The sequence below is a fragment of the Lemur catta genome, chromosome 24 (genome assembly GCF_020740605.2).
Source record: "Lemur catta isolate mLemCat1 chromosome 24, mLemCat1.pri, whole genome shotgun sequence".
Classification (NCBI taxonomy): domain Eukaryota; kingdom Metazoa; phylum Chordata; class Mammalia; order Primates; family Lemuridae; genus Lemur; species Lemur catta.
The window spans coordinates 4,236,452-4,260,174 of record NC_059151.1 but is presented as its reverse complement, the minus strand read 5'-3'; the positions used below and the strand labels follow the sequence as shown (position 1 = coordinate 4,260,174).

General features: G+C 43.4%; 1 protein-coding gene across 1 annotated transcript; it reads left to right on the top strand.

The window, feature by feature from the left end:
* The first annotated feature begins 238 nt into the window (after positions 1–238).
* SLC10A6 (solute carrier family 10 member 6) lies at positions 239–19,083 on the top strand. The gene is made up of 6 exons (XM_045536782.1): positions 239–853; positions 10,424–10,542; positions 12,098–12,186; positions 13,875–14,050; positions 16,563–16,720; positions 17,899–19,083. The coding sequence occupies exons 1-6, from the start codon at positions 477–479 to the stop codon at positions 18,108–18,110; spliced, it is 1,131 nt and encodes a 376-aa protein (XP_045392738.1). The 5' UTR covers positions 239–476; the 3' UTR covers positions 18,111–19,083.
* The last annotated feature ends 4,640 nt before the right edge of the window (positions 19,084–23,723 follow it).

Genomic DNA, 23,723 nt, shown 5'->3' with positions numbered 1-23,723 from the left:
GAGGCGTGGCTTTGGCTCAGCTGCCCGTGTTTTTTTTTTTCGGGAGTTAGCCTTTGTCTCTGCATAACATCGCATCCTGGCTCTTTGAAATCCCTACTGAATTTGGAGAAATTCTGTCTTGGCATCCAACCCACTTTCCTGGAACACAATGTGATGCTGACGACACGGCCCGGGTCACTCCCCTTGACAATAAGTTTGCTTGTCTCATTTCATGTAAATATTCAGTGGTGAGTGAGAACAGACGTAGCGAGCCTTACTTCCAGTTTGTTATGCTTCATGCGCATGGTAATTACTTTCTATAATGCCGCCCGTGAATAAATCGATGAGATTTGGCTGAATCAGCCGGCTGGCCAATAGCCGTTGGAATGATTCTTCCCGTGTGACTTCGTTGCATTATTACAAAATGTGGCTGGATAGACCTGCCCGGCCATGACTGCTGATGCTCACTTGCGACGCTGCCTTAGGGAGATGAGGAGATGAGAGCAAACTGTTCCAGCAGCTCAGCCTGCCCTGCCAACACTTCGGAGGAGGAGCTGCCAGGGGACCCGCAGGCTCAGGGGAGCCTCGAACTTGTTTTCACGGCGGTGTCCGCCCTGATGATGGCCCTGCTCATGTTCTCTCTGGGCTGCTCCGTGGAGGTCCGGAAGCTGTGGCTGCACATCAGGAGGCCCTGGGGCATCGCCGCGGGGCTGCTCTGCCAGTTTGGGCTCATGCCTCTCACGGCCTATCTCCTGGCCATCAGCTTCGCCCTGAGGCCAGTGCAGGCCGTCGCTGTTCTCATCATGGGCTGCTGCCCCGGGGGGACCATCTCCAACATTTTCACCTTCTGGGTCGATGGCGATATGGATCTCAGGTAAGTCAGGCGGGGGAAGCTCATTTTCCCGCATCCCGGCCTGGGGGGGGGGAATAACTGACACTTGGTTTAAAAACGCTTCCAGTCTTTTGGTGGAGATTCTAGTGGGAAAGATCCCAAACAGAACGGAGACTTGTTCAGCCATGGGAGGACTTTCTGTTCTGAGCTCAGAATTCACTGTGCTGTGTTCCTCCTTTGCTTTACTAGCAAGGCTGCTCTGAGGGGTGCGAGTTGGTCCCCGTGTGACAGGGGAGGCAGGTCTCCCCCTCACCAATGGCCCTTCCCAAGCAGGAGCCCCTTCTCTCACACACTGGGTCCTAAGGGGTCGTGGCTTGGTAGCAGTCAGCGCGGCGTAACAGGACAAAGCCCTCGTAGCTCTAATCAGGAAGTGTTGCCCAAGTACACACTTGATGAAATAAGTATTTTGGAGGCTGGAGGAAGGAGCGTTAGGGGTCTCTGATAGACAGATCCTGCTTTAAGTGCCGTGGTGAGCTGTTGGTTTGTGGTCTGATGGCTCCTGCAACTAAAATTGTTCGTTCTTGTTGCTTTGGGGCTGTTTAAGGTTCATCACTAGACTCGCATTCCTTTCAGTAAGCCAGTGACCTGGTTCCCAATTATGGCGTAGATAAGTACCCCTGGGAGACATTAAGCTTCATCATTCATTGACGCTTTAATGAGGACGAATTAATCACATAGTTTTTGGAGTACAGGTTTTGATGGGGGAAAAAAAGAGCATTTGAGGAAAGAATAGAGGGGCCAGCATTGGAGAATAGAAGGAGCTAAAAACAATGGTCTGTCCAGGTTCTCTGCTTACTTGTGAACACACTGTTTCGCCTCCTGCCCAGGGGCAGAACTGCATATAAACTTCAATCTTTATTTCCTGTGTATGTCATTTAGCTGAGATTTACTATACGACGCGTGAACGAGTCAGAGGTGATGACTGAGCTGGGAGTTGACATGGGTGAGGGTCAGCTGCAGGTTTGGGTCTCTGGTTTCCTGCCTGTGCCGAGTGTTTAGCCTATGGAACATATTTCACCTGTAGATTTTAATGGGCTCATGCCATGCAGACTAGGAATTCACTTTCATACGGCAATGTCTTTCAGTTATCCACTTACAAGAGATTTGGGAAAAAAAAAAATCCCTTGATGAATTTCGTATCTTACCACCAATGCCAGTGCATTCGAATGAATTGCTAATTCAAATTCAGCAATGTTGATTATTTACATAATTGGGAAATGATAAATATTCTTTCCATGAAGTTCACCTACCAGTGATAAATTCCAGAACCTGAAAGTTTTCGGAAAGAAAAAAGAAACTTATATTTATTAAGTGCCCCGATGGGCACGGGATAGATGTTTTCGTGCATATTTTCTTCTTTGCTCTCATAATGACCTTGTAAGTGATCTTTTATGACTCTGAATTTTATAGCTGAGAACACTGTGATTCAGTTTGGTTACAAAGCTTGCCAAATGCTACACATGAGTATGGCAAGAGCTCACATTTGAATTCACATCTGTTTTACATCACTTTTTTCCTATGACATTTAGCAACACAGCTAGATCTTCTGTTTTGAGTAGAAGCATAAATCTTTAAACAGTGTTCTCAAACACTTCTGTTCAGGGAAAGAGAACATTTATTACCTTCAGCTCTTATTAGTCAATATTGTAATAGGAAGTCTATGAAAGATAAAGCTAATTTTACTTCCCTTTGCAACCACGCTCTCTAATTAGATTTTAACTTTGGTCAAATTATTTAACCTATCTAAGCCTCATTTCCTCATTGGTAAAATGGGGTTAAATTTGTCTATTTGTTATAAGACTATATTTTAAGGAGGAAAAAAATACATGCATATGTATACGTACAGTATGCCAAGCATATACTAGGTATGCAACAAATATTATCTACTTTTCCCCTTTTCTTTTTAAATTTTAATTTTGAGTCTCACAAACAAAATAAAACAAAAACCAAGAAAAGCATACACTGTAGAAAATGAAATTTTAAAGTGGGGACTATATATTAAATTTTTAAAAGCTTATCGATATAAAAGTAACAAAATCTTAGTTCTCAGTAAAAATTTCAAATAGGAGAAAAAAAATCCCTATTGTTGTGTAAAACAATATCCAAGTTCATTACATTTCTTCACAATTACCAACAAAATCTTTTTTTTTTTTTTTGAGACAGAGTCTCACTCTCTCTCCCAGGCTAAAGTACCGTGGTATCATCATAGCTCACAGCAACCTCAAACTCCTGGGCTCCAGTGATCCTCCTCCCTCAGCCTCCCGAGTAGCTGGGACTACAGGCATGCGCCACCACGCCCGGCTAATTTTTCTGTTTTTTTTGTAGAGACAAGTCTTATTCTTGCTCAGGCTGGTCTTGAACTCCTGGCCTTAAGCAATCCTCCTGCCTCGGCCTCCCAGAGTGCCAGGATTACAGGCATGAGCCACGGCACCCGCCTTTGTAATATATTTTGAAGTCAGGTAGTGTGATGCCTCCCGCTTTGTTGTTTTTGTTTAGGATTGCTTTGGCTATTTGGCTTCTTTTTTAGTTCCATATGAATTTCAGCATTTTTTTTCTGTCTCTGTGGAAAATGTCCTTGGTATTTTGATAGGGATTACATGGAATCCATATATTGCTTTGAGTAATATAGTCATTTTAACAATATTAATTCTTCCAATGCATGAGCCTGGGATGTTTTTCCATCTGCTTGTGTCCTCTTCAGTTTCTCTCATCGGTCATATATCGACACTGTTGTGCAACTGTCACCAGCATCCATGTCCAGGACTTTGTCATCTTCCCACACTGGAACTCTGTTCTTATCAAACACTAACTACCCCCCCCCCCCAGCACCTGGCAACCACCATTCTGCTTTCTGTCTCTCTGAATCTGACTGCTCTAGGTATCTCATGTAGGTGAAATCATAAAATATGTGTTCTTTTGTGTCTGGATTATTTAATTTAGTGTAATGTCTTCAAAGTTCATCTGCGTTGTAGTGTGTATCAGAATTTCCTTTCTGTTTAAGGCTGAATAATATTCCATTGTATGTGCATATCACATTTTATCTATTCATCCATCAGCGCACACTTGGGTTGTTTCTACCTGTTGGCTGTTGTGAGTAACGTTGTTATGAACATGGGTGCACTAATACCTTTTTGAGTCTCTGCTTTCAATTCTCTTGAATATATACTCACGAGTGGGTCTTAGGTGAGGTATTAAGTATATTGTGACTATAAGAAAAGCAAAGCAAATTATGAAGTCCAAGCGACCCCCTTCCCCTACCCCAGTTTTGTCTCCTGAAACCATTCCACGGAGATGCCTCTCCTCTCTGTGCCCACAATGCCAAATATGTAGCTCTTTCTTACCTTCTATCGGAAGGCGCTGCAGTAGCTGGGCTACTTCCCTGCCTCACCAACTACGTGTGCAAGCTCCTTGAGGGCTTGGCCATTTCTGTGTGCTCAGTGGCCCCCTGGCAGTGGTAGGCACTCAGTAAATGTGAACGAACGCATGCCTGAATGGAAGTTTCTGATCACCTGTGCATATTACACAAGGACTCCTGAAATGCACGCCATTTATCAGTGCAACCCGGCACAGCTCCCACTGCCTTTAGTTTGCCAACAGATGAGGTCCGTTCTTCCCTAGGGTGTATCTGCATCCTCAGCTGCAGAGTAAGGACTCTGACACTGATGGTGGTAGGGCCTGTGAAGGTCCGAGGCCAACTTTGACCTTTGAACTTTATATAGAAGGTCTTGGTCCTTCAGCCGAGACCCTGGAAGCAGGACTTCAGTTTCTTCAAGCCTGCCTGACGTCCTTGTGGAGAACTGCAGGTCCTGTGTTTAAGGATTTGGAGACAGAAATGAGGTTGAATCCATGTGACTCTGTGTGAGCTTCTCTGACTCTCTGTACCTCAGTTTCATTGTCTATAAAATGGAAATAATACCTACACATAGAGTTAATGCATAGAGGAAAAGAGAAGGAATATACAAATCATGAGGCACAGCACCCAGCACATCGTGCTCAGTAAATGCTCATTATTATTGGGAGGCAGCAGACAAGAGTAACATTTATATTTTGGGATGGAAATCGGGCCTTGAACTCTTTTCTAGGTCAAGTCTATTGACGTGAACTTACAGACGCCCCATGTCCATCTGTTTGGCCAGATAATTTTTCATTTCTTTCAGTGGGGAAGCAAGTAGGTACTTTCATAGTTTGGAGAGTCAGAGTTCCTGATTTTCTGGGTTTGAAATTAAAACAACATTTGAATAATTTAAACCCCAATTGCAAAACATTATTGACAGTGCATTGTAATATAATGCACATATATGTAATTTCCTTTTTTAAAGGGAGGTTCAGGATTTACCTGTTTGTCCGGACTTGCTCTCTCTGTCTCCTTATTCTCTGTGATAGTTTGGAGACGATGATGCTATCCTTCTTTGTGCAAGTGGAATCTTGTTATGTTGAAGTTAGATTTTGCCAACGATCTTCCTGTACGTGAGCCGTCACAAGATCCAGTCAGCCACGTCCTCTGTTCATGACACAGCGGAATTTCATGGCAGAAAATAAAAGGTGTGACTTTCTACTGCACTGACACACATTCACCGTGTACTTTTGCAGCTTTGTTGGCATTTATAGCAGTTGGCAGAATACCAGGGTCATCTATTGCCATCCTTGACTGTTATGGTGAGCATCGCGGGCTTAAAACCTGTGCAAAGGATGGAAGCAATAACCTAGGTGGTCAAGGATGTAGAATTCATCTGATCTAAATCTCACACCTGCTCCCCACAATCATGAATCTTACCTTTCTGGTGTTTCAGAGAGAACCATACAGTGGGGAAGTGCTGTGCTAGTTCTCCAGAAGTTCAAGATTAAAGTGATATAACACGGAATTCCTTTCAGGGTTTGGTAACGTGGAGAGCCACGGAATGCAGCACTGTCATAGGCTACGAATTTGGAAAAGCTTCCCAGACACCCTCTTCATGGATACAGAGGTTTGAGAGCCGTGGCCATTGCTTTTCTTCCTCTAAGCCACCCTCTAGCCAGGAAGAAGTCTTTGCTTAAAGTAAACATTCTTAATAGGATAAAATAATTTTAGATTTCATATGAATAAAATGTATGCAAGAATCGCTAATAAAAATTAGAAAAGGAAAATTTATGTGAAGTCCTTTGCCTCACCATATAGGAAAACACACTACGAAAACAATGTCATTAAAACAGTTTGGCATTTGTTCAAGAAAAAAGAAAGTTTTTATCAATGGGCTAGAGAAGAGCTTCAAGAAAATATTTTTTAAAAATTTATATTTTTATTTTTATAAATGTAGGAGCTACAAGTGCAGTTTTGTTACGTGGATATACTCTGCAGTGGTGAAGTTTGGGCTTTTAGTGTCTCCATCACCCAATTAATGTACATTCAAACAACAAAACAAAAGAAACAAACAATGTACATTGTACCCATTAAGTAATTTCTCATCCCCCACCTCCTTTCCACCCTCCCATCCTTCCCAGTCTCCAGGGTCCATCATTCCACACTCTGTGTACACACATTACTTAGTTACCGCTTATAGGTGACAACATGTGATATTTGACTTTCTGTTTCTAAGTTGTTTCACTTAAGATAATGACGTCCCCATTCCATTCATGTTGCTGCAAAAGACATGATTTCTTTCTTTTTTTATGGCTGAATAGTATTCCATTGTGTGTATATAAACAAAATTTTCTTTATGCACTCAGATGTTGATGGACGCTACGGTTGATTCCGTATCTTTGCTATTGGGAATAGTGCTGTGATAAACATACCAGTACAGGCATCCTTTTGATATAATGATTTCTTTTCCTTTGGGCAGATACCCAGTAGTGGGATTGCTGGATCAAACGGTAGTTCTATTTTTAGTTCTTTGAGCAAGCTCCATACTGTTTTCCACACAGGTTGTGCTGATTTAGATTCCCATCAATAGTATATAGGTGTCCCTTTTTCTCTGCATCCTTGCCAGCATCTGTTATTATTTTTTTTTTCTTTTTGATCATAGCTATTCTGACTGGTGTAAGAAGATATCTCACTGTGGTTTTTATTTGCATTTCTCTGACGATTAGTGATGCTGAGCATTTTTTCATATGCTTGTTGGCCATTTGTATGTCTTTTGAGAAATGTCTGTTCATGTCCTTTGCCCACTTTTTAATGCGGTTATTTTGTTGTTGTTGAGTTTTTTGAGTTCCTTATAAATTCTGGATATTAGTCCCCTGTTGGATGCATCGTTTGCAAATGTTTTCTCCCATTCTGCAGGTTGTCTGTTCACTCTGCTGGTATTTTTGGTCTTTTGCTGCACCGAAGCTTTTTGGTTTAATATAGTCCCATTTTTCTGTTTTTGTTTTTGTTGCTCGTGCTTTTGAGGTCTTAGTCATGAATTCCTTGCCTAGACCAATGTCCGGAAGAGTTTTCCCTAGGTTTTCTTCTAGTATTTTTATAGTTTCAGGTCTTACATTTAAGTCTTTAATCCATCTTGAGTTGATGTTTGTATATGGTAAGAGGAAGGGATCCAGTTTCATTCTTCTGCACGTGGCTGTCCAATTTTCTCAGCACCATTTATTGAAAAGCGTGTTCTTTTCCCAGTGTATGTTTTTGTTGACTTTGTCAACGCTCAGTTGGCTGTCCAGAAAGTATTTTGAATACACTTGGACATTTAATATATGATAAAATTGGTAGTTTAGTGGAAAATGGTTTGTTTAGTAAATGATATTGACACACGTGCCTCAGGATGGGGAGGGATCCTTAACAAGACAAGAAACTCAGATGCCATTTAAAAAACCAGCTTTGACTATATGAATGTTAATTATGGCCAAAGTCATAAGCAAAGTCAAAGATATACACTAAGCTTGGCAGAAATATTTGCATTATACACGAGGATATGTATAATTTTGAAAGAACTCCTACAGGTTGAGGGATGGGGTCTCACTATGTTGCTCAGGCTGGTCTTGAACTCCTGGCCTCAAGCGATCCTTCCCACCTTGGCCTCCCAAAGTGTTAGGATTACAGGTGTGAGCCACTGCGCCTGGCCAAAGTTTGGATTTCTGGAAGGAGCACCAATTAGCTAAATATTTGCTTCTTAAAATTTTAGTCACTTTTGTCCTTGAAAGAGCAGGATTTTATAGAAAGTCTCTGTTTTTCTGGATCGCCATGGGGGTTGTCTACTGTTTGCATTAAGTGTCAAGGGGTCATTTCACTAAGATTTTTCCAAGGTTCACCTGCAGATATATTGCACATGAGGAAGACAGAGAGGACGTTTTCATCGCATCAGTGTATTTGACACACTGGTTCATTCTTTGATTCCTACATTTGTCCAATACGTAGCTAATGAGCTGCTCCAGTGTGCGGCAGCAAGAGGCTACCCCAAGTCCTAGAGATGCAGAGGACAGCGAGGCCTGGCACAGAGGGACAAGCACACAGGCACTTGAGCAGGGTTCAGTGTGTGTGTAGTTCATGAGGTAATGTCAAGATTAGTGTGTCCAGAGGGCAAGGGATTCAGTATCCCAGAAGCGGCATTGCTCATTTTGCCAGACATTGCCAAACTCCCTCCAGGGCACGCCATTTTCAGCAGCAATGAAGGAGAGTGCAGGAGTATTTGTAATATCATTGAAGTAAAATAGATGCTGCTTTGCCAATATAAACAATCTTCTGGCCGACAATGTTAAAGTCATCACAGACACGTTGTTTTATAGGCAGGGTGATGAGATGGAAATGTTGGTGACATATACTCTGAGGAAGAATGACAGGTGACCGAAGGCCCAGTTAAGTGCTGGAGGACGCTTGTCATCTCTGCACTAGACCTGAGACCTACGGAAGGTCTCTTTCCTCTCCGTGGTGGAGCAGGACGGTAGCCGGGCTCTCCGTCTGTCAGTCCTTCATGTCGTGAACACACATAGAGCACAGTGGCTCCAGACAGCGTGGCTGTGCTTGAACAGATTGTGCAACTTTTTCCAGCAATTGGAAAGAGAAAATATTTTCTTGGTCTGAAGGGTATCTCACTTCCATTTGTCTTATTTTCTCTAACTTTACTCATGCACTGTTTCACTGGTTCCATCAGCCAGCCTCCCGAGTAGCTGGGACTACAGGCATGCGCCACCATGCCCGGATAATTTTTTCTATATATATTTTTAGTTGGCCAGATAATTTCTTTCTATTTTTAGTAGAGACAGGGTCTCGCTCTTGCTCAGGCTGGTCTCGAACTCCTGATGTCGAGGGATCCACCCGCCTCGGCCTCCCAGAGGGCTAGGATTACAGGCGTGAGCCACCGCGCCCGGCCAAGGGTTACTACTTCTTGACAGATACTTTAACAACACTTCACATTGGGCAGGCGCTCAACCAGCTTTGTGGCATTTTAACTTGCCCTAATCCAATCCCTCTGGTGTCAAACCTAGACAAAGATATCACAAGAAAAGAAAACTACAGACCAATATCCCTTATGAATATATATGCAAGAATCCTCAACAAAATACTACCAAACTGAATCTGGCAACATAAAAAAGGATTGTACACCATGAACAAATGGGATTTATCCCAAAATGCAAGGTTGGTTCGGTATACTGAAAAATCAGTGTAATATACCATGTTAACAGAATAAGGACATAAAAGGAATGAAACTCTGATGTATGGATGAACTTTGAAAACATTATGCTAAGTGAGAGAAGCTGGACACACACAAAAAGGCCACATTAATTATATGATTCTATTCATATGAGATGTCTAGAACAGGTAATCCTAGAAGAACAGAAAGGACATTCATGGTTGCCAAGGGTTGGGGGAAGGAGGAATGAGGAGTGACTGCTAATGGAGATTGGATTTCTTTTGGGGGTGATGAAAATATTTTGGAAATAGTGCTGTTTTTGCACAATCTTGTGACTGTGCTAAAAACTGCTGGATTGTACAATTTAAAATGATCAATTTTATGGTCTGTGAGTTATATCTCAATAAAAAAGAAGTTGTATAAGAAAAGAATCCTGGCTGGGCATGGTGGCTCATGCCTGTAATCCTAGCACTCTGGGGGGCAGAGGCGGGAGGATCACTTGAGGTTAGGAGTTTGAGACCAGCCTGAGCGAGAGTGAGACCCCGTCTCTACTAACCATAGAAAAAATTAAATTATCCGGGCATGGTGGTGTGTGCCTATAGTCCCAGCTCCTCGGGAGGCTGAGGAAGGAGGATTGCTTGAGCCCAGGAGTTTGAGGTTGCTGTGAGCGAGGCTGACACCATGGCACTCTAGCCCAGGCAACAGAGCGAGACTCTGTCTCAAAAAAAAAAGAAAAAGAAAAGAAAAGAAAAGAAAAGAAAAAGGACAAGAATCTTGTAGCACCTAGCAGAATGTAGATGCTTAAATAAATATGAGTTAACGGATGACAAGGACTGCTGGAAATCTCTTCCCAGGGCAAAAATACAGCCATCCCCCATTGGATAATATAAGAGATGCAAGCTCCAAGGAGCTTAGCCCATGTAATCTCTAAGAAATTGCATCCTGGGAGTTGCTTTTGGTAAAGACTAAATTCTTAATTTCCAACTCTTCCTCCTAAGATTCATCTTAATTTTCCTTTCAGCATCAGTATGACAACCTGTTCCACGGTGGCTGCCCTGGGAATGATGCCACTCTGCCTTTACCTCTACACCCGGTCCTGGAATCTGCAGCGGAGCCTCACCATTCCGTATCAGAACATCGGTCTGTGCTGGGCTTGGGACCCGGAGTACTAACAGGGATAGCTGTTGTTCATTACCTATCTCTTTACCCAGGGATTTTTTGGGTGCTATATAATTTAAGTCACTTAATAACCCTACAGTATAGATTCTATTACTAGTTCAATTTCCTAGATTTTCAGGCTTAGCGAGGTTAAAGTAACTTGGCCAAGATCATGCAGCTAGTTAGCGCAGAGCTAGAATTCCAACCCAGCATCTGCCTGCAAAGGCCAAGCTCTTCACCCCTGCAAGAGTTCATTTTTGAAAATAAAGTCAGAGAACTTACTTAAAAAAAAAGCCCTTACATAGTCAGACTATAAAGCAATTGGACTCTTTTCGATCCAAAGTTAACTGGATCTTGTGGCTGTAATTAGACCTTAGTTCTCATTGACTTCACCTTTCTCCCTGCCCGTGAGCCTTGACTTTCTCTTAGACTGAACGTAAATGATTCTTCCTGGTGATTAAAGCTCATCCGCCCGTCACAACCATACCCATGTCTCTTCTCCTGAGTGTGATTTCTCATTAAACCTTGCCCTTTTCCGGAAGCTCTCTGTGGACTAACTCGGCTTGGAAGAGCAATGTGGTGGAATGATCTGCCTCTTCTAGTTGGGCCGGAGTCTTTGAAGACGTGTTGGAAACTATGGTTGTTATAAAGTGTCAATCTAGAGTCTCAAGTCAGCACCTTGGGGGTTTACAATCCGCAGCCCATAGTTGAAAACCATAGATAGAGCCATCTCCTGGTAATGGCTGGAGACCATTAAATTTGTAAAATTTGAGCGAAATCTAAATTTAGAAACCATGATTTCATGTGCAACTTTTTCTGATCAGTAAGGTATTTAATATATTCTGTTTTGATCATATGTTCTGAAAGGCACTCATAAACAATTAAAACTCAAAACATTATAAAAAACTCATATAACTTTGGAGCCAATATTGTAGGCGTTTCCTACTGGGAAATGTCAGTGTTTGGATCCTGTCAACAGGTGGGCAGTCACCTCTGCCCTACTGAGGCTGCCGTCAATGCCTTTATTCACTTGTGCTAATTAAAAAGGCATTTTTTAAAAACCATTTTGGGTTATCTGGCTATGAGAAATTGCTTTGGTAGTATAACAAATGCTGTTTCTATGTCTGTAATAGATATTCTTTACTTTGGAAGCAAATGACCCACTGGCCTCAAACAGGGAAATAATAGCTATGGCTGTAGGGGGGTGGCACATGGCCACCAAAGAATCCCATGAACTTAAAATGGTCCTCTTGTTGTCTAGTCCTTACGTATCTGGTTGTCTTTAAAGTTCCATGTGATTGCCAGAGGGATTCTGCAAGAGCAATGATGGCCCAGGGACGGTGGCTGGCATTACTGTCATACACTCTTCGAAGACTCTTTCCAAGATTCAAAAAAATGATCTATTGTTGGAGGTGGATGCAGAAATAAAATGCAGCTTTAGTTAAGGCTGTTTATCCAGTTGAAATAGAAATTGCTGAGAAGGACTGGCAGTTAGGGTGAGAGGGGAGGCCGGCTGATGGATCTTTCTTCTCTGTAGGAATTACCCTTGTGTGCCTGACCATTCCTGTGGCCTTCGGCGTCTACGTGAATTACAGGTGGCCCAAGCAGTCCAAAATCATTCTGAAGGTGAGCAACTCCATGGCCCCGTAGGCACAGGCTCAGAGATTTGAAAGACAGAAGTGGGCCATGGCTGGAATAAACAAGTCGCTCAAATACAGCCCCATGCCCAGCAATCTTCCTTACGTGTCCCTCGGTTTTGGGTCCAGCTCTCATATTAATTCCACTCCTCTGAGCCCCCTCTGTCACTCCCACAGGCCCACACACCCAGGCTATGGCAGCCTGGAAAACATGGGACTCAATTTAGTGACAGAAAAGCTAAGCCCTGTGCGTGGACAGAGGAGCCCAGGGCCTGTCCCTTCTCAAGGCCTCACCCAGGCACTGTCACAGCGAAAGCTGTTCAAGCTGGGGTGACGTGGAGCCCCGGTGTTCCAGAATATGGCTGCTTTCTTAGAAAAGTAGGGGCAAGGGCTGCCTTGCGGCACATTCCTGGGGGCACCTCTAAAGTTGTAGTTTGTACACATGAGCTAGGCTGCTGACCACGTGAGTAATGCTGTTCATTTTCTATTTTTTTTTTTTCTTTGAGATGGAGTCTCACTCCATCTGCCCTGAGTTAAGTGCCATGGTGTCAGCCTAGCTCACAGCAACCTCAAACTCCCAGGCTCAAGCGATCCTACTGCCTGAGCCTCCCGAGTAGCTGGGACTACAGGCATGCGCCACCATGCCCGGCTAATTTTTTCTATATATATATATATATTTTTTTTTTTTTTTAGCTGTCCAAATCATTTCTTTCTATTTTTAGTAGAGATGGGGTCTCGCTCTTGCTCAGGCTGGTCTCGAACTCCTGACCTCGAGCGATCCTCCCACCTCGGCCTCCCAGAGTGCTAGGATTACAGGTGTGAGCCACCTCGCCCGGCCTGTTTGTTGTTTTCTTTAGTTCCTCTTGACCACCTTCCTTCACACCCCGAATCATTCCAAATCAAGGTGGATGCCATAACGGGGTGCACAGTCTGCTGTCTGCACAGTCTGCTGTCTGCACAGTCTTGGGGGGAGCTTGCCACGACCCTGATTTTCTCAACGTATCCTCGGCCAGGCGTCCTTCGGATTTTTGTTGTTTGTTGATTTTTTGTTTCTTTTCTTGTTAAACAACAAAAGTAAGAGACCGTATCCGTTTGGGAGCGGATAGAGGTCTCCGCTGGGATTTCTCACATCACATGAACGTGAGCTTGGATTGTCTATTGAGGAAAAAGTGAATTCCATCTGGGGGCGAGAAGGGTAGGGCTCCGAGCATCGGGAAGCCGCTGGTGGTTGGAGGGAGGAGACGTGAGCAAGTGGGTGGTCAGGCAGTGTAGACCTCAGGCGACAGGTTACCAGCGAGAGTCTTGGAGGGGTGTAGAGGTGTTGGAAGCTTATCCTCAGATCCCACTTATTTCACAATTTTGTCGTATCTATGAAGAACTCTATCACCCGGTCCCCTGGCCAAATCCTCTACTTGAGGGGAGAAGATATGGATCATAAAATAGGAGGATTTATATCTGTGTCAGATTCCACCGATTTCTAGTGTAGCCAAGTCACTCGACCGCTTTGGAACTCAGGTTTCTCCTCTATAACATGCGACTGGATTCGGTCGTCTCTAAGTCCCCTTGTTTGTTCTAAAATTTCTAGGTTCCAGGCATTTTAGAGCCTTGATGGACGCTGCACCGTAGAGCAGGAACCCCGTGATGCTTGCCCGTGCTCATTTTGTTGGTCTGCTTTAGATTGGCGCCATGGCTGGGGGCGTCCTCCTGGCGGTGGTCGCCGTCGCCGGTGCGGTGCTGGCAAAGGGGTCCTGGAACTCGGATGTCACCCTTCTGACCATCAGCTGCGTCTTCCCCCTGATCGGCCACGTCACGGGCTTTCTGCTGGCACTCTGTACCCACCAGTCTTGGCAAAGGTACGGTTCGCTCATCCAGGAGCTGTTTTGACAGTGGTGGATTCAGCCGAACACTGCCGCGGGCAGGCTTTGCCCCAGCTGTGTCTGGAGACTTACACGTGGGGGGAGCAGAACAGCTGACCGGAAAGCGGGCGGAAAGATCACGGTCGTTCTGCAAACCAAAGGCCAAACGGATGGGAAGCTGCAATGCGTGCAGTCAGCAGTCGGTTAGTGTTCATACCACTTGTTGAGATTTGGACACATGTCTCTTCCTAGTCCAATAATTAAACAGGAGGAATGAGATTGTTTCCTTAAGCACAGAGATCATTCCAGGGCACGAGCAAGTTTCAAGGGATTAATTAGGTCCTTATCCATTGTCGGTGCCAAAGTTTTAAACATTGCTGGGAACAAGAGGCAGGTTAGAGAAAGGAGATCAACTTGAGAATAAAGATAGGAATTTGTCTTAAATATTATCATTACAATTGGGGGCGTGTGATTTGTAAACTGTGAAATATTAAAAGTGATAATCCTGCATGTTGGCATGCCTGTAATGAGGTGGGCATTACCACACAGTGACAGAGGAGACATAAATTGGTGTAAACCTTCTGGAAGGCAATTTAGTGTTGTTACCAAGAGCCTTGTAAATATTTATAGTTAGTCAGTTTAATTTTAAAAATCTGTTCTGAAGCTAGCACTATCAGATACGCACACAAATACTGATGTGTTAAGATGATAATTGCAGTGTTACTTATAAATATAAAAATGGAAACAATTTAAATATCTCACACTAGAGATATATTTAATTTGTGATGTATCCATGGGATAGATAAGATGCATCCATTTTTTTGATTTTGGAAAATAAGAGATACATTTCAGCTAAAAAAGAATAGAAAAGGGTATGTATTTTTATTCTCACTTTGTAGAAGCAAGCAAAAAGAATTCTATGCATGGAAAAATACTGGAAGAAATACACCATATGGTCACAGTTTTTAATTTTCAGTGGTGAGATTAATTTTAGTTCTTTAATATATCCTTGGTATATTATCTAAGTTTTTCAATAAGTATGTGCTATGTTTAAAATCAGAAAAGAATTATTAAAGAAAAGTAAACTATGCAGTTGAATTCCAGTGGTGGAGGTTGGGAATTTTTAATTGGCTTTATGCTACTTCCAATCCACGTGGGGAACATCTAGGATTCTGCCAAGCACTGGGTAAGTCTCCACCCTGTCTATCTCATTTACTTTTTACTACAACCCTGAGAGGTGGTTATTGTCACCGTCCTCAGTCTACTGATGAGCAAACCCTTCCGAGGAGTTAAGTGACTTGACCAAGTTCATAGAGCTAGAAAATAGGGGAGTTAGGATTTGAACCTGGGTTTGTTTCCAAAACGAACCAATAGGAACACAGACTGTTAAGCGGTTGAAATATGATCGGATTTGCAGAGAAAGTTCTCCTGTGACAAGACGCGGTCAACAATCTTGTCTTTTCATACCTGATTGCCTGACAGAGATCGGGGCTGAGATGTCGCATTTGCCTTGTCCGTGGTCCCGGTGTGAGTTCCAGCTTTGTAGCTTAATCTGAAAGAAATGAGGGTAGTTTGAGTAAAGTGTAGCAAGCAATAGGGTAAGTAGAAATAAAACATGAGCTTGCCCTGTACCATTGACGGTGTTTTTACCCCCACGTGACACACGCTTGTTACCTCCACATTCTAGTCCAGCTGGCGCATAGATGCTGTTTTGTCTTCTGAAACCCCTCTCCTGTCTCTTCACTTCCCAGGATAAAAACCCTGCAGGCTCCCTTTATAAATTGGAGACAGGTGAAATCGCTTAACCCAGGCCCCAGGGTCCTGCCCATGTTTCCCTTCTTCTTCCTCTCTTTCTCCTTTGCGAGGTTTATTTAATTTTCTGCAATCAGAAAACCAATAAAATATAGAAAAGTAGAAAGTAGAAAAAATTATTACTAAACCTTTTCACCAAAGGCAACCATTTTATACATTTGGTTTTCATTTAGGGTTTCTGTGTGTTTGTTTTCAAGTGTTGTTTAGTTTGTACCGTGTCATGTCTCTAACTCAACTTTGCATTCTCACCTCCTCCAATCCTCCACTCCGTGCAGCTTGGCTTACAGTATATGCAATGGTCCCTGGTCCCTGGAACTTTAAGTTCTATCGTTTGTCCCCCACATTGAATGCCTCTTCTACTCTTTCCGTCCTTTAATCTCACTCCTCCTCTGTGAAGCCTTCTCTAACCACTTCTCCTACTTCCCTGAATTTCTATGCATCTCCCTGGCCCTTGATCACACTTTGCCTTGTGTTGTTGCTGAACCTTTCCTCTGTGTGTGTCCTGCCTTTTTACCTGGATTCCTGGGGCAGGGTTTGCTAAGTCCTGCTCCACTGTGCCCCTCAGAACTACTGAATGAGTGTAGACCTTTTTAGTGGCCAGAGCTTCATAGCTAATGTTTGTTGTCATACCTATGAGAAAACTGAAGAATAGTTCTCATCGCTAGTATGCAACTCTTGCAAAATTTTTCACTGGTAGGTGCAGGACGATTTCCTTAGAAACCGGGGCTCAGAATATCCAGATGTGCGTCACCATGCTCCAGCTGTCTTTCGGCGTGGAGCACTTGGTCCAGATGTACAGCTTCCCGCTGGCCTACGGACTCTTCCAGCTGCTGGACGGGTTCCTCATTGTCGCAGGTGGGTGACCTTCCGTGGGGCAGGCGCCACTGAAAGATGCTCAGCCCGGCGTGCCGACTGTTTTCCAATCCACACGTGCACGTGCTGCCCCTGGGGTATGTTTTCAGCCTGACATTTCCAGGGACAGTAAAGTGCATACACAGATACTTTGACACGAGGGGGAGTTCCGCAGAGAAATATTTTTTCAAAACCTGAAAGTGAGCTTATATTCATAATTATAAACAAATATGCTTTACAAAAACCCAGCGCATTATCAGAACTTAGATTTCATGACATGTTAAGACAAGGTCTCCGTGAGTAACCGCTGATCTCAAAAGTGACAGTGCTTTACCGAACTGAAGCATTTATTCATGTGTCCTTAAAGGCCTTGAGGTTTCCCGAATGCCAGGTTCCTGCAGTGTTTCCGTAACTAAGACTTGTGCTGAATGGCTGCGAAACATTTTTCAGGTATAATACATATACAAATAGTGAAATACTATACATATATAGATATATATATTTTACCTATCCATACAGCCAAATATATATTATTTTGGAGTCAATCATTATGAAGGTTCACAGAAGTTTAAAAAATATGTGTATTCAAATCCTGCTCACAGAGCCAAAAAAAAAAAAAAAATGGAAAAGAAAAAAAAATATGTGTATACATACACATACATATTTTAATCTTGGGCCATTGTAAAGTTTTCCTGTTGTCAGAGAACAGACTCTGAGCGCGGTCAGTGGTTGCTGATGTAACTGATTATATACTGATTATAGATATAACAATCAGTATAACAATGACAGGAATACTTGGGGTTTAATTTTCCCACGAGATGAGAGAAATCCTAGCGGAGTCAAGCTCCTGGTTTTAGGTCCCCGTTTCTCTTCCCTGTCGTGGTCAGGCTCCTCCCGGCCCCCGGGGACGCCCGACTCATGGTGGGGACCCGGGGGATCTGCTGACCGAGCGAATCAACGCGCAGTCAGCAACCTGGTGAATCAGTGTCATCAGACAGGAAGTGCGCCCGACACGCCGCATCATTGTGTTCATGGCTCCCTCTCTCCCTCCTCTTTGTCCCGTGTGTTTATACGTGTATGATGCACAGCAAACAGATCCCAAAGTATTGACAGGTACACGATGTCCCCAGAGTGCACTGTTTGCTAAAGTGATTTTTAAGACTGTGTGTTTTGACACCTAGCATATCAGACATACAAGAGGAGGCTGAAGAATAAACACAGGAAAAAGAACCCAGACTGTGCAGAAGTTTGCCACGAGCAGAAATCCGCTTCTTGCAAAGAGACCGACTCTTTCTTGGAGGTGAACGAAGGTGCCGGAGCTCCGGGGCCATCGGGGCCAGCGGATTGCCACAGGGCTCTCGAGCCAACTAGCCACCTCGCTTCGTGTGAGTAGTGGGGACTGGCGGAGAGACCCCCGCAGCGGCCAGTACGGACAGCACGGAGCTGATGCATGGATCTCCTTGGTAGGGCCCGGGTGCATCAGTGTCAAATGTTAGAATACTCACGTCGTGGTGTGGATCGTGAATTGTGATAGGATCACTGTGTGAGAATATTCTGCACCCCTTTCAGGGAGTTCTTTGGGGGGTTTACGCAGCGTACTTACCAGCTGCCTTGTGTGTTCTTGTCTTCCCACGCCGCGAATGGTACCTGATTCTTGACTTTGGGGAGGCCCTTTGCAACGCTGGGGAGGAAGCACACAGCTCTACGGGCTTGAAAATCTTTTCTTGATTGTAGGTGTAATACAGGCTTAGAGGCAATTTAAAGAACACATGAGGTTAAAAGCTGAAGGCTCTGTATTTTCACTCCTTAGAGAAAAACACATGCGTATCCTTCTAAGCTATGTATATACATTGTATCATTTAAAAACACTGAGATCATTCTATTAATATATATTAGTGTTTGTAAGTCACCTGATGACAAATTAGGGAACATCTTTACTTGTCTGTTGACCTACCTCATTCTTTAGAATAGTGGCTACATAGAAGTATTCCACTGCACGGAAGGACTGTAATTTATTGAACCTATCCTCATTAATGCACATTTAGATAGCTTTCGACTTAATGGTGTTTCAGTGCTGCTACACACACTCTCAGCCTTGTGCAGGTATTCCTGCAGCTCACTCCCTACAGCCTGCACGGCCAGGCCAGTGGCTCATTGAAAAGTTGGACAAATTGCGTCTGGCCATGTTGCACTGCACCGCCCGAGAGGGCCTGGTTTCCCACAGTCGCACCAGGCTAAGGAATGATCAGTTTTGATTTGTTAAATCATCTTATTTAAACTTACATTTAAGAACTTATGATTGGGTCAGGTACAGTGGCTCATGTCTGTAATCCTAGCACTCTGCGAGGCCAAGGCAGGAGGATCACTTGAGGTCAGGAGTTTGAGACCAGACTGAGCAAGAGTGAGACCCTGTCTCTATTAAAAATAGAAAAAATTAGCTGGCATGCTGGCACGTGCCTGTAGTCCCAGCCACTTGGGAGGCTGAGGCAGGAGGATCCCTTGAGCCCAGGAGTTTGAGGTTGCTGTGAGCTATGATGATGCCACTGCACTCTAGCCAGGGTGATAGAGCGAGACTCTGCCACAAAAAAACCCAAAACCCAAAAAACAACAAAAACCCTTATGACTGAAGTAGAGCATTTTTCATTATCATTTACCTGTTCATGTCCTTTGCCTGCTTTTCCACTGTATTTTTTCATTTATGATTTATCGATTTTAACACATAATAGTGACTATGTATTTGTATTATGTATTGTTCACATTTTACCTACTGTATTTTATGTTTTTCTATAATGTCTTTTGCTGCACAGTTTTATATTTTTTATGTATTCAGCTTTATTAATGTTTTAAAAATATTTTTTGACCTTGATATCTACCAGATGTTAGAAGATTTATATTTTTTGTGTGGATCATGAATTGTGATAGGATCTCTTTGTGAAAATGTGTTTGGTCCCTTTTCAGGGAGTTCTTTTGGGGGGCTTATACCACATACTTACTAGCTGCTGTGTGTGTATTTCTTGTCTTCCCATGGAATAAATGGTGCCTGACAATAGGTAAAATCCATCCTCTATATGACATTATTAAACATTTTTCCCATATACTTTTCTATTACTTTTCTAGACTGAATATGTACATGTTCATTCCATTTGGAATTTATTTTTCTCTATGCTATGTTAAGAATCTATGGTGTTTTAAATAATTACCCAAACATCATATATTGAATCATTTATCTCTTCTCTACTGATTTGAAATGCCACCTTTATCCCATAACTGCCTGCATAATATGCTTTTGTTGGGACTCCGTTTGGTTCCATTTAGTGTCTATTCTTATTTGTACGTTTTGAAATGTGTGAGAAACTGTATTGTCTGAGATTTAATGCTTTACAATTTTATTCTGTAAGTATCCCCTGTAACTTATGGGTTGATACGATGACAATGATTTTTATGGTGTTTGTACAATTCAGAGAGCCTTTGTGGAGGTGCAGAAAGAGCTCCATTAAGCGTTAGAGCCACAAGCGCTTTCTATATGGAAAAGAGCTACGCAGATTTGTGACGTGATTGTCTCAGCTGTTGCTTTACTCCTTGGGGTTTCCCTTCCGTCCGCTCGATCAATACTGGTGTGTGAAGAAGCCGGTCTGTGCTGTGTGCAGGCAAAGGCGACACAGAAGAAAAGAGGCGGAGAGGTTCCTGCCCTCATGGAACCTTCGGGGGAGCAGCTCAGTGCAGTGGACACAGTAGAGTTGCAGGTTAACAGAGTCCCAGGTCTGCAATGAGCATTACCAGGAGTTTTAAAGAATCCATAAAAAAAGCATTTCTAGACGGATTCTTCACCTGGGCACCTGAAGCAAAGTGGTGAAATTTGACACTGCCTGAAAGCATTAGCAATACGGTCAGTGTTTACCACGGTCACGACACCTCCAGGACGAGGGACACGCCTACCAGTGACCACCCTTTCAGACAGAAGCAACACAAATCAACGCAGGGGCTTGAAAGTGGCCCTGTCGGAAGGCTGCCGTCCCCACTCGTGGTTTGTTGTGTCACTGCGAAGAACTAGAAAGAGCGAAGCTGTCCAGGGGGCAGCACGTTATCTTGAGGACAAAGAATAGAACTAAAAAAAAAAAAAAAAGGTCTGCTTGAATAAACTGCATTCTAATCGATCTAAATCGTCACGAGCTGCCAAAAGCGGGGACCTGCATGAAACTCGCGAGCGGGGCCAGAGCGAGCGGTGAGCAGAACGAGCGGCTGTGTCAGGAAAGGGCGGTCAGCGCAGCAGATTGGAGAGAACACCGGCTTCGCCAGGGCCACTTGTCACATTCCACTTAAACAGCCAGGACGGCTCCGGAGCCGTGGGTGGAAGCTGGTCAGAGGCGCAGCTGAACGCTTACCTGGGCTACTTGGGCAGCCTCGGGCGGTGACAATCCTGTGCTGCGGTCTCCTCTCTTCAAAAGGATGAGACACTCAGTCCTAAACACCCTGGAAAGGAGGTCACGTGAAAACACCTGGTACAACGCATGAGAAGTGACCAAGTGTCACACCCCATCTCTTTGCTTGTGCCGTCACAAATACCCCTAACGTAGAGAGGGCCATTCGGCCTAACCCAGCGTGGTGAATCACATCTCAGCAACCTCCCGACCAGCCCTTGCACCTACTTTACCCCTGGGGAGCCCGACTGGAGGGTCCAGGCTTCCCCGTCCCGCTGGATGGAGCTTCCTCGTCAGCTGACACATCGGCTTCAAATACTTCTTATCTGTGACTCTTTTCAACAGTTACAAATTCAAATATTTTGGGGGTTAGGAAAATCTTAGACTGACACCATTCCTTAGTCACTAAGGAATGGTAGAAACTGATGCAAAACCAGATAGGCACACACTGGTTGCTGCTACCCACATCCGTTGCTTTCTTTGTCCTTATGAACAGAACCAAGATTTTGTTCAGGACAGCACCATGCCTAGCTAAAAATAACTTTCTTTAAGCTGGAGGTCTTGCATGTGAACAGTTTTTGCTAAGATAGAAGCAAAAGCCTGCTCATGATTTCTGGGAAATTTTGCTTTCTAGCCCAGGCACTGACTGATCCTTTCTCTTTGTCAATTCCTGTTTCCTTTCTGGAATGCAGATGTAATAGCTGGAGCTGCAGCAGCCATTTCCAGATCATGAAGAAAAGGCCAGGATAATTATAGAGCTGTTGGCATTCTTGAGCTATAGAATCAATCCCAACAACTGCCTACTTCTGAACTTGTTTTCTTAAGAAAATAAATCTCTAGTTTATGTAAGCCTGTTTGGTTGGTTTTTGGTTACTTGCAGTCAAATACAATCCAAAATTGATACAGTAAATTTATGTGTGCTTTATTTTTTTAAATTTCAGAATATTATAAGGGTACAAAGGTTTTGGTTACATGAATTGCTTTTGTACAGATTGAGTCAAACTAGTAAGTGTGCCCATCACCCAGATAGTGTGTGCATTGTACCTGTTAGGTGTGAATTTACCCATCCCCTCCTCCCTGCTTCCACCTGCTTGATTTCCGTTGAATTTTACCACCGTATGTGCACATGAGTGTTGATCTATTAGTTTCAATTTAGTAGTGATTTTACATGGTTTTTCTTTTTCCATTCTTGCGATACTTCACTTAAAAGGATGGTCTCCAGTTCCATTCAGGTTGTTACAAAAGGTATTAGTTCACCATTTTTTTGATGTCTAATACTCCATGGTATACATATACCACATTTTATTGATCCACTCATGTGATACAGTGAAATTTAGATTGGCTTTAAAATATTATGCAGGCCAGCCCACAATTTGTTACATTTATCTCCACCATAACAAGGTACTGTGAATATTTCTGAAAAATGGGAACACATTCCTATCAGTGTACCTATGACTGGAATATACCTGTGGTAAGCTGTTCTTAATTTCTTGGATTTATTACATTACATTTACATAGCTACTAATTTTTAAACTGAAAGACCTGGCAGCTGGAACCACAGATATAAAAGAATCTGATCTTTTCTCAACAGCCATTTCTTTCCTGTTTATCATAATTCAGAAATATCTCTACATATATCAAAGTTTTGATTTTGGGATCAAATTATGTTTCTAATTCTTCAATGCTCAGGACCATACTAAGATACCATTCTTTTGGAATCCATAATTTTAGTTCAGTTTTATAGATATATTCTGTTACAATTTGTGCTTCCCTTTCTCTAGCATAGAGTTGTCACAGGGAACCAGCTAATTAGCCAACGACATTTTCCAACTTCCTCATACTCAGGGGCCATTGCTTGGCAGGTTCTTGCTGATGGACCGAGTGGCAGGTGAGCTTTGCTTCCAGGCCTGGCCCAGCTCACAGAACTCCACGGGTGGTCAGGCAATTCCTAGGCTGACCTTGAAGCTACGTGTCGATCACAGAACCTCCCTCAGCCTGGGTTCCCAAACACTGAGGGAAGGAGAGCTGCCTTGCCGAAGTGTCACCTGCCCAGAACTGTTAGATAAACTAGAAATAAACTATCCGTTTGAGCCATTATAATGTTGTGCATTTATATTTTTTAGTACTTAGCTAATACAAGGTAAGAGTGGAGTTGCATTTACTCATTAATTTAGCATTTGAATGCCCCACGTGCCATCCCTGGCTCTGTGGCCTTGGCCTTGCTCTCTAACCAGAGTGGCCCCTGCACGCCTCACCCCGTTCCATGCTGGTGGATCCAGCTTTCAGATGAGGGCAGCGACATGTTTATTGTAATATAAAGTTTCCATTCGGAGGTCCTAAACCTAGACCTGCATTTTCTTCCCACAGTTTCCATTTCCTAGATACATTTTTTTCCAGAAGAAGTTTCCTCCGGTTTTGCCCTTTCTCCTCCTGTTGACTTCGGATGGCGGCTAATCGCCTCCAGCTGTGCTGGCTCCTGGCGTTCTGCTGGCCTCGATTCACATGCTACGACAGGAAGACTCCAACACACTCAGAACGGGCATTTCCAAACGTCATTTAAAGCAACAGAAACCTTTTTTTCCAAATGA

Excerpts from the sequence above, each read along its gene's own strand:
- SLC10A6 (XM_045536782.1), top strand. The coding sequence starts at position 477 with ATGAGAGCAAACTGTTCCAGCAGCTCAGCCTGCCCTGCCAACACTTCG. Across the intron at positions 10,543-12,097 it reads CATTCCGTATCAGAACATCG|GAATTACCCTTGTGTGCCTG; the intron begins GTCTGTGCTGGG and ends TCTTCTCTGTAG. Across the intron at positions 12,187-13,874 it reads AGTCCAAAATCATTCTGAAG|ATTGGCGCCATGGCTGGGGG; the intron begins GTGAGCAACTCC and ends GGTCTGCTTTAG.